The sequence below is a fragment of the Lampetra fluviatilis genome, unplaced genomic scaffold (assembly GCF_964198595.1).
Source record: "Lampetra fluviatilis unplaced genomic scaffold, kcLamFluv1.1 SCAFFOLD_1521, whole genome shotgun sequence".
NCBI classification, from domain to species: domain Eukaryota; kingdom Metazoa; phylum Chordata; class Hyperoartia; order Petromyzontiformes; family Petromyzontidae; genus Lampetra; species Lampetra fluviatilis.
The window spans coordinates 1-11,242 of record NW_027620586.1 but is presented as its reverse complement, the minus strand read 5'-3'; the positions used below and the strand labels follow the sequence as shown (position 1 = coordinate 11,242).

General features: G+C 47.0%; 1 protein-coding gene across 1 annotated transcript; it reads left to right on the top strand.

Annotated features, from left to right (window-relative positions):
- Nucleotides 1-1,514: 1,514 nt before the first annotated feature.
- LOC144954104 (putative carboxypeptidase X1) lies at nt 1,515-10,360 on the top strand (the record flags this gene model as incomplete). The annotated part of the gene is made up of 3 exons (XM_078884679.1): nt 1,515-1,768; nt 3,356-3,539; nt 10,072-10,360. Coding segments are annotated over exons 2-3 (292 nt in total), but the record flags the coding sequence as incomplete, so codon positions are not given.
- Nucleotides 10,361-11,242: the final 882 nt, after the last annotated feature.

The following is an 11,242-nucleotide window of genomic DNA, read 5'->3' as shown; positions in this document are numbered from 1 at the left end:
TGCCATGGGTTGGCTGACTGAGAATGACCGGTAGATGCACCACCAGCTGTAACCCCCCTGCTGTGCCAGGCTAGGTGCAGGAGGTCACGGGAACAGACCCGGCAGGGTGCCATGGGTTGACTGAGATGAGTGGTAGATGCACCACCAGCTGTACCCCCTCCTGCTGTGCCAGGCTAGGTGCAGGAGGTCACGGGAACAGACCCGGCAGGTGCCATGGGTTGGCTGAGATGAGTGGTAGATGCACCACCAGCTGTACCCCCTGCTGTGCCACAACCACCACCATGTCGAAAATGGGCGCTCGCTAACTGCCTCTCCCCCCCCCCCCCCCCCACTCACCAACAATTCCTCACCAACTCACCACCAACTCACCCAACTCCTCACCCACCAACTCACCACCAACTCACCAACTCTCCACCCACAACTCCTCCCACCAACTCACCACCAACTCCTCACCAACAACTCACCAACAACTCACCAACAACTCACCAACAACTCCTCACCAACAACTCCTCCCCACCAACTCCTCACCACCAACTCCTCACCACCAACTCACCACCAACTCACCACCCACCAACTCACCACCAACTCCTCCCCACCAACTCCTCACCACCAACTCACCACCAACTCACCACCCACCAACTCACCACCAACTCCTCCCCACCAACTCCTCACCACCAACTCACCACCAACTCCCCACCCATCAACTCCTCACCATCAACTCACCACCAACTCACCACCCACCAACTCACCACCCAACTCCTCACCCACCAACTCCTCACCCACCAACTCCTCACCACCAACTCACCACCAACTCACCCATCAACTCACCACCAACTCACCACCAACTCACCACCAACTCACCCATCAACTCACCACCAACTCACCAACTCACCCACCAACAACCCCCTCACCCACCAACTCACCAACTCCTCACCACCAACTCACCACCAACTCACCACCAACTCACCCACCAACTCACCCATCAACTCACCACCAACTCACCCATCAACTCACCACCACCACTCACCCCATCAACTCACCACCAACTCCCTCATCAACTCACCACCAACATCCCTCATCAACTCACCACCAACTCACCACTCCTCACCAACAACCCCTCACCCACCAACTCCTCACCACCAACTCACCACCAACTCACCACCAACTCACCCATCAACTCACCACCAACTCACCAACTCACCCACCAACAACCCCTCACCCACCAACTCACCAACTCCTCACCACCACTCACCACCAACTCACCACCAACTCACCCACCAACTCACCCATCAACTCACCACCAACTCACCCATCAACTCACCACCAACTCACCCATCAACTCACCACCAACTCACCCATCAACTCACCACCAACTCCCTCATCAACTCACCACCAACTCCCTCATCAACTCACCACCAACTCACCAACTCCTCACCAACAACCCCTCACCCACCAACTCCTCACCACCACCAACTCACCACCAACTCACCCACCAACTCACCCATCAACTCACCACCAACTCACCAACTCACCCACCAACAACCCCTCACCCACCAACTCCTCACCGCAAGGCGAGCCGGAGTTCCGCTACGTGGGTGGGATGCACGGCAACGAGGCTCTTGGTCGTGAGCTGCTACTCAACCTCATGGAGTTCCTGTGCCACGAGTACCGCCGCGGGAGCCGCAGGGTCCACTACCTAGTCAACAACACGCGGCTCCACCTGCTGCCCTCCATGAACCCCGACGGGCACGAGAGGGCCTTCCTCAAGGTGAGAGGGCCTTCCTCAAGGTGAGAGGGCCTTCCTCAAGGCGAGAGGGCCTTCCTCAAGGCGAGAGGGCCTTCCTCAAGGTGAGAGGGCCTTCCTCAAGGCGAGAGGGCCTTCCTCAAGGTGAGAGGGCCTTCCTCAAGGCGAGAGGGCCTTCCTCAAGGCGAGAGGGCCTTCCTCAAGGTGAGAGGGCCTTCCTCAAGGCGAGAGGGCCTTCCTCAAGGCGAGAGGGCCTTCCTCAAGGCGAGAGGGCCTTCCTCACAGTGAGAGGGCCTTCCTCAAGGCGAGAGGGCTCTCCTCTACGTGTCTCTCTCGCTCTCTCTCTGTGTCTCTCTGTGTCTCTCTGTGTCTCTCTCCATCTCTCTCTCCATCTCTCGCTCTCTCTTTGTGTCTCTCTGTGTCTCTCTGTGTCTCTCTCCATCTCTCTCTCCATCTCTCGCTCTCTCTCTGTGTCTCTCTGTGTCTCTCTGTGTCTCTCTCCATCTCTCTCTCCATCTCTCGCTCTCTCTTTGTGTCTCTCTGTGTCTCTCTGTGTCTCTCTCCATCTCTCTCTCCATCTCTCGCTCTCTCTCTGTGTCTCTCTGTGTCTCTCTGTGTCTCTCTCCATCTCTCTCCATCTCTCGCTCTCTCTCTGTGTCTCTCTGTGTCTCTCTGTGTCTCTCTGTGTCTCTCTCCATTTCTCTCTCCATCTCTCGCTCTCTCTCTGTGTCTCTCTGTGTCTCTCTGTGTCTCTCTGTGTCTCTCTCCATCTCTCGCTCTCTCTCTGTGTCTCTCTGTGTCTCTTTCCATCTCTCTCTCCATCTCTCGCTCTCTCTCTGTGTCTCTCTGTGTCTCTCTGTGTCTCTCTCCATCTCTCGCTCTCTCTGTGTCTCTCTGTGTCTCTCTGTGTCTCTCTGTGTCTCTCTCCATCTCTCGCTCTCTCTCTGTGTCTCTCTGTGTCTCTCTGTGTCTCTCTCCATCTCTCGCTCTCTCTGTGTCTCTCTCCATCTCTCTCTCCATCCCCTTCTCTCCATCTCTCTCTATGGATCTCTGTGGGTCTCTATGGATCTCTGTGGGTCTCTATGGATCTCTGTGGGTCTCTATGGATCTCTGTGGGTCTCTGTGGATCTCTAAGGATCTTTGTGTGTCTCTATGGATCTCTGTATGTCTCTGTGGGTCTCTATGGACCTCTTTGGATCTCTATGGGTCTCTATGGGTCTTTGTGGGTCTCTATAGATCTCTGTGAATCTCCATGGGTCTCTTTGGGCATCTGTGGGTCTCTGTGGGTCTTTACGGATCTCTATGTGTCTCTATGGGTCTCTGTGGGTCTCTATGGATCTGTGTGTCTCTGTGGGTCTCTATAGACCTCTTTGGGTCTCTATGGGTCTTTTTGGGTCTCTATGGACCTCTTTGGATCTCTATGGGTCTTTATGGATCTCTATGGGTCTCTATGGGTCTTTGTGGGTCTCTATGGATCTGTGTGTCTCTGTGGGTCTCTGTGGGTCTCTATGGATCTCTATGGGTCTCTATGGGTCTCTCTGCGTGTGTCATCTTGACCACCCCCGGCCCCCCAACCCCCCCCTCGCCCCCCCCCCCCCCCCAACTCTGCAGGGCTCGGAGATGGCGGGCTGGGCGTACGGGCGCTACAATCAGCAGGGCATCGACCTGAACCACAACTTTCGCCGACCTCAACTCGCTGCTGTGGAAGGCGGAGGAGGAGGGCCTCGTCCCCCACGCCTTCCCCAACTCGCACGTGCCCGTGCCCGACTGGTACAACCAGCCCAACGAGTCCATGGTAAGGGTCACGTGACGGGGGTGGGGGGGAGGGGGAAAGGGGGGGGGGTGGAGGGGGGTGAGAGAAGGGGATTGGGAAGGGAGGGGTAGAGGGGAGGGGGGAGGGGGTAGGGGGGAGGGGAGGGGTAAGGGGGAGGGGAGGGATAGAGGGGAGAGGAGGGGGAGGGGGGGAGGAGGGGGAGGAGGGGGGGAGGGGAGGGGAGGGGGGAGGGGAGGGGTAGGGGGGAGGGTAGGGTAGGGGGGAGGGGGGAGGGGAGGGGTAGAGGGGAGGGGAGGGGAGAGGAAGGGGGAAGGGGGGGGAGGCGGGGGGGAGGGGAGAGGGGGGGGGGAGGGGGAGGGGAGGGGAGGGGGGAGGGGAGGGGAGAGGAGGGGGTAGGGGGGGGAGGAGGGGGGGAGGGGAGGGGATAAGAAAGAGGGATAATGGCGGAGAGGGGGGAGGGGGTAGCATACCCGTCGGAGGCCGTCGGACTGCGAGGGGGGCGGCGTACATAACGAGAGAGTGAGCGAGGAGAATGAGCGACAGAACGAGCAGAGCGAGAGAGCGAGAGAGAGAGCGAGAGAGCGAAGCGAGCGAGGAGAGTGAGCGAAAGAGCGAGCGAGGGCTACATAAAGCCCAGTTTAAAAAAAAAAAATTTACGAAATGATGACCGAAACAAAGTGCCGAATACACCGAGCATCTTCTTGTTTCCACTTGATCGTAAAAAAAGAAAAAAAGGGGGGGAAGCAGGGAAGGGGGGAGAGGGGGGAGGAATGAGATGTGGGAGAGGGAGTCGAGGAGGAGAGGGGAGAGTGGGGAGGGGAGGTGAGAGGGTGCGACGGGCCGCGTCCGGTAGTCTCGGTTCAACCATGCGGGTAGAAAAATCTCGGTTCAATATTTCTGGTAGAAAAATCTCGCTTCAATAATTCTGTGGAGAAATCTCGGTTCAATCATTCGGTGCCGAGAAATTTTGGTTCAATAATTCGGTGGAGAGAAATTTCGGTTCAATATTTCTGGTAGAAAAATCTCGGTTCAACAATTCGAGTAGAAAAATCTCGATTCAACAATTCGATTAGAAAAATCTCGGTTCAACAATTCGATTAGAAAAATCTCGATTCAACAATTCGAGTAGAAAAATCTCGGTTCAACAATTCGATTAGAAAAATCTCGGTTCAACAATTCGAGTAGAAAAATCTCGGTTCAACAATTCGAGTAGAAAAATCTCGATTCAACAATTCGATTAGAAAAATCTCGGTTCAACAATTCGATTAGAAAAATCTCGATTCAACAATTCGAGTAGAAAAATCTCGGTTCAACAATTCGATTAGAAAAATCTCGGTTCAACAATTCGATTAGAAAAATCTCGATTCAACAATTCGATTAGAAAAATCTCGGTTCAACAATTCGATTAGAAAAATCTCAGTTCAACAATTCGATTAGAAAAATCTCGATTCAACAATTCGATTAGAAAAATCTCGGTTCAACAATTCGATTAGAAAAATCTCGGTTCAACAATTCGAGTAGAAAAATCTCGGTTCAACAATTCGAGTAGAAAAAATCTCGGTTCAACAATTCGAGTAGAAAAATCTCGGTTCAACAATTCGATTAGAAAAATCTCGGTTCAATATTTCGAGTAGAAAAATCTCGATTCAATATTTCGAGTAGAAAAATCTCGGTTCAACAATTCGAGTAGAAAAATCTCGGTTCAACAATTCGATTAGAAAAATCTCGGTTCAACAATTCGAGTAGAAAAATCTCGGTTCAACAATTCGATTAGAAAAATCTCGGTTCAACAATTCGATTAGAAAAATCTCGATTCAACAATTCGATTAGAAAAATCTCGGTTCAACAATTCGATTAGAAAAATCTCAGTTCAACAATTCGATCAGAAAAATCTCGATTCAACAATTCGATTAGAAAAATCTCGGTTCAACAATTCGCCAGCGAAAAATCTCGATTCAACAATTCGAGTAGAAAAATCTCGGTTCAACAATTCGATTAGAAAAATCTCGATTCAACAATTCGATTAGAAAAATCTCGGTTCAACAATTCGATTAGAAAAATCTCGGTTCAACAATTCGAGTAGAAAAATCTCGGTTCAACAATTCGAGTAGAAAAATCTCGGTTCAACAATTCGAGTAGAAAAATCTCGGTTCAACAATTCGATTAGAAAAATCTCGGTTCAATATTTCGAGTAGAAAAATCTCGATTCAATATTTCGAGTAGAAAAATCTCGGTTCAACAATTCGAGTAGAAAAATCTCGGTTCAACAATTCGATTAGAAAAATCTCGGTTCAACAATTCGAGTAGAAAAATCTCGGTTCAACAATTCGATTAGAAAAATCTCGGTTCAACAATTCGATTAGAAAAATCTCGATTCAACAATTCGATTAGAAAAATCTCGGTTCAACAATTCGATTAGAAAAATCTCAGTTCAACAATTCGATTAGAAAAATCTCGATTCAACAATTCGATTAGAAAAAATCTCGGTTCAACAATTCGCCAGCGAAAAATCTCGATTCAACAATTCGAGTAGAAAAATCTCGGTTCAACAATTCGATTAGAAAAATCTCGATTCAACAATTCGATTAGAAAAATCTCGGTTCAACAATTCGATTAGAAAAATCTCGGTTCAACAATTCGAGTAGAAAAATCTCGGTTCAACAATTCGATTAGAAAAATCTCGGTTCAACAATTCGAGTAGAAAAATCTCGGTTCAACAATTCGATTAGAAAAATCTCGGTTCAACAATTCGAGTAGAAAAATCTCGGTTCAACAATTCGAGTAGAAAAATCTCGGTTCAACAATTCGAGTAGAAAAATCTCGGTTCAACAATTCGATTAGAAAAATCTCGGTTCAATATTTCGAGTAGAAAAATCTCGATTCAATATTTCGAGTAGAAAAATCTCAGTTCAACAATTCGAGTAGAAAAATCTCGGTTCAACAATTCGATTAGAAAAATCTCGATTCAATATTTCGAGTAGAAAAATCTCGGTTCAACAATTCGAGTAGAAAAATCTCGGTTCAACAATTCGAGTAGAAAAATCTCGGTTCAACAATTCGAGTAGAAAAATCTCGATTCAATATTTCGAGTAGAAAAATCTCGGTTCAACAATTCGAGTAGAAAAATCTCGGTTCAACAATTCGATTAGAAAAATCTCGGTTCAATAATTCGATTAGAAAAATCTCGGTTCAACAATTCGAGTAGAAAAATCTCGGTTCAACAATTCGAGTAGAAAAATCTCGGTTGAATAATTCGATTAGAAAAATCTCGGTTCAACAATTCGAGTAGAAAAATCTCGGTTCAACAATTCGATTAGAAAAATCTCGGTTCAATAATTCGATTAGAAAAATCTCGGTTCAACAATTCGAGTAGAAAAATCTCGGTTCAACAATTTGAGTAGAAAAATCTCGGTTCAACAATTCGATTAGAAAAATCTCGGTTCAACAATTCGAGTAGAAAAATCTCGGTTCAACAATTCGATTAGAAAAATCTCGGTTCAATAATTCGAGTAGAAAAATCTCGGTTCAACAATTCGAGTAGAAAAATCTCGGTTCAACAATTCGATTAGAAAAATCTCGGTTCAACAATTCGATTAGAAAAATCTCGATTTAACAATTCGATTAGAAAAATCTCGGTTCAACAATTCGATTAGAAAAATCTCAGTTCAACAATTCGATTAGAAAAATCTCGATTCAACAATTCGATTAGAAAAATCTCGGTTCAACAATTCGCCAGCGAAAAATCTCGATTCAACAATTCGAGTAGAAAAATCTCGGTTCAACAATTCGATTAGAAAAATCTCGATTCAACAATTCGATTAGAAAAATCTCGGTTCAACAATTCGATTAGAAAAATCTCGGTTCAACAATTCGAGTAGAAAAATCTCGGTTCAACAATTCGATTAGAAAAATCTCGGTTCAACAATTCGAGTAGAAAAATCTCGGTTCAACAATTCGATTAGAAAAATCTCGGTTCAACAATTTGAATAGAAAAATCTCGGTTCAACAATTCGAGTAGAAAAATCTCGGTTCAACAATTCGAGTAGAAAAATCTCGGTTCAACAATTCGATTAGAAAAATCTCGGTTCAATATTTCGAGTAGAAAAATCTCGATTCAATATTTCGAGTAGAAAAATCTCAGTTCAACAATTCGAGTAGAAAAATCTCGGTTCAACAATTCGATTAGAAAAATCTCGATTCAATATTTCGAGTAGAAAAATCTCGGTTCAACAATTCGAGTAGAAAAATCTCGGTTCAACAATTCGAGTAGAAAAATCTCGGTTCAACAATTCGAGTAGAAAAATCTCGATTCAATATTTCGAGTAGAAAAATCTCGGTTCAACAATTCGAGTAGAAAAATCTCGGTTCAACAATTCGATTAGAAAAATCTCGGTTCAATAATTCGATTAGAAAAATCTCGGTTCAACAATTCGAGTAGAAAAATCTCGGTTCAACAATTCGAGTAGAAAAATCTCGGTTCAACAATTCGAGTAGAAAAATCTCGGTTCAATAATTCGATTAGAAAAATCTCGGTTCAACAATTCGAGTAGAAAAATCTCGGTTCAACAATTCGATTAGAAAAATCTCGGTTTAAATAATTCGATTAGAAAAATCTCGGTTCAACAATTCGAGTAGAAAAATCTCGGTTCAACAATTCGAGTAGAAAAATCTCGGTTCAACAATTCGATTAGAAAAATCTCGGTTCAACAATTCGAGTAGAAAAATCTCGGTTCAACAATTCGATTAGAAAAATCTCGGTTCAATAATTCGAGTAGAAAAATCTCGGTTCAACAATTCGAGTAGAAAAATCTCGGTTCAACAATTCGAGTAGAAAAATCTCGGTTCAACAATTCGAGTAGAAAAATCTCGGTTCAACAATTCGAGTAGAAAAATCTCGGTTCAACAATTCGAGTAGAAAAATCTCGGTTCAACAATTCGATTAGAAAAATCTCGGTTCAACAATTCGATTAGAAAAATCTCGGTTCAACAATTCGAGTAGAAAAATCTCGGTTCAACAATTCGATTAGAAAAATCTCGGTTCAATAATTCGAGTAGAAAAATCTCGGTTCAACAATTCGAGTAGAAAAATCTCGGTTCAACAATTCGAGTAGAAAAATCTCGGTTCAACAATTCGAGTAGAAAAATCTCGGTTCAACAATTCGAGTAGAAAAATCTCGGTTCAACAATTCGAGTAGAAAAATCTCGGTTCAACAATTCGAGTAGAAAAATCTCGGTTCAACAATTCGAGTAGAAAAATCTCGGTTCAACAATTCGATTAGAAAAATCTCGGTTCAACAATTCGAGTAGAAAAATCTCGGTTCAACAATTCGATTAGAAAAATCTCGGTTCAATAATTCGAGTAGAAAAATCTCGGTTCAACAATTCGAGTAGAAAAATCTCGGTTCAACAATTCGAGTAGAAAAATCTCGGTTCAACAATTCGAGTAGAAAAATCTCGGTTCAACAATTCGAGTAGAAAAATCTCGGTTCAACAATTCGATTAGAAAAATCTCGGTTCAACAATTCGATTAGAAAAATCTCGGTTCAACAATTCGAGTAGAAAAATCTCGGTTCAACAATTCGATTAGAAAAATCTCGGTTCAATAATTCGAGTAGAAAAATCTCGGTTCAACAATTCGAGTAGAAAAATCTCGGTTCAACAATTCGAGTAGAAAAATCTCGGTTCAACAATTCGAGTAGAAAAATCTCGGTTCAACAATTCGAGTAGAAAAATCTCGGTTCAACAATTCGAGTAGAAAAATCTCGGTTCAATAATTCGATTAGAAAAATCTCGGTTCAACAATTCGGTTAGAAAAATCTCGGTTCAACAATTCGAGTAGAAAAACCTCGGTTCAACAATTCGAGTAGAAAAATCTCGGTTCAACAATTCGAGTAGAAAAATCTCGGTTCAATAATTCGATTAGAAAAATCTCGGTTCAACAATTCGAGTAGAAAAATCTCGGTTCAACAATTCGAGTAGAAAAATCTCGGTTCAACAATTCGAGTAGAAAAATCTCGGTTCAACAATTCGAGTAGAAAAATCTCGGTTCAACAATTCGGTTAGAAAAATCTCGGTTCAACAATTCGAGTAGAAAAATCTCGGTTCAACAATTCGAGTAGAAAAATCTCGGTTCAACAATTCGAGTAGAAAAATCTCGGTTCAACAATTCGAGTAGAAAAATCTCGGTTCAACAATTCGATTAGAAAAATCTCGGTTCAACAATTCGATTAGAAAATCTCGGTTCAACAATTCGAGTAGAAAAATCTCGGTTCAACAATTCGATTAGAAAAATCTCGGTTCAATAATTCGATTAGAAAAATCTCGGTTCAACAATTCGAGTAGAAAAATCTCGGTTCAATAATTCGATTAGAAAAATCTCGGTTCAATAATTCGATTATAAAAATCTCGGTTCAACAATTCGAGTAGAAAAATCTCGGTTCAACAATTCGAGTAGAAAAATCTCGCTCCAACAATTCGCCGGCGACAAATCCCGCCACAAACTCGACACAATCCCCGCCGAGGCGCCAACCAACCCCCCTCCCCACCCTCCCAGGTGGCCCCGGAGACTCGGGCGGTGATCGCGTGGATGGAGAAGGTGCCCTTCGTGCTGGGCGCCAATCTGCACGGCGGCGAGCTGCTGGTCACCTTCCCGTACGACATGGCCCGCGACTGGGCGCCCAGCGCGCTCACCCCCACGCCGGACGACGCCTTCTTCCGCTGGCTGGCACTTGCCTTCTCGTCGGGACACCGCGTCATGGCCGACGAGTCGCAGCGGCCCTGCCACTCGGACGACTTCGGCACGCGCACCGTCAACGGGGCAGAGTGGCACACCGTGCCGGGGAGTGAGTGGTTGGTGGTGGTGGTGGTGGATGGTGGTGGTGGTGGGTGGTGGTGGGTGGTGGTGGGTGGTGGTTGTGGTGGTGGTGGGTGGTGGTGGTGGCACGCGCACCGTCAACGGCGCAGAGTGGCACACCGTGCCGGGGAGTGAGTGGCTGGGTGGTGGTGGTGGTGGTGGGTTGGCGGTGATGGTTGGTGGTGGTGGTGGTGGGTGGTGGTGGTGGCACGCGCACCGTCAACGGGGCAGAGTGGCACACCGTGCCGGGGAGTGAGTGGCTGGGTGGTGGTGGTGGTGGTGGTGGGTGGTGGTGGTGGCACGCGCACCGTCAACGGGGCAGAGTGGCACACCGTGCCTGGGAGTGAGTGGCTGGTTAGGGTGGTGGTGGGTGGTGGTGGTGGTGGTGGTGGTTGTGGGTGGTGGTGGTGGCACGCGCACCGTTAACGGCGCAGAGTGGCACACCGTGCCGGGGAGTGAGTGGCTGGTTGGTGGTGGTGGGTGGGTGGGTGGTGGTGGTGGTGGTTGGTGGTGGTGGTGGGTGGTGGTGGTGGGTGGTGGCTGGTTCGTGGTGGTGGGTGGTGGTGGTGGTGGTGGGTGGTGGTGGTGGGTGGTGTCTGGTTCGTGGTGGTGGTGGTGGGTGATGCCTGGTTGGTGGTTGGTGGGTGGTGGTGACCACCCTCCCCACCACCCTCCCCACCCCCCACCCTCCCCACCCTCCCCACCACCCACCCTCCCCACCACACTCCCTACCACCCTCTCCACCACCCTCCCCACTCCCCACCCTCCCCTCCCTCCCCACCACCCTCCCACCACCCTCCCCACCACCCTCCCCACCACACCCCCCACTCCCCACCCTCCCCACTCCCCACCCTCCCCACCCTCCCCACCC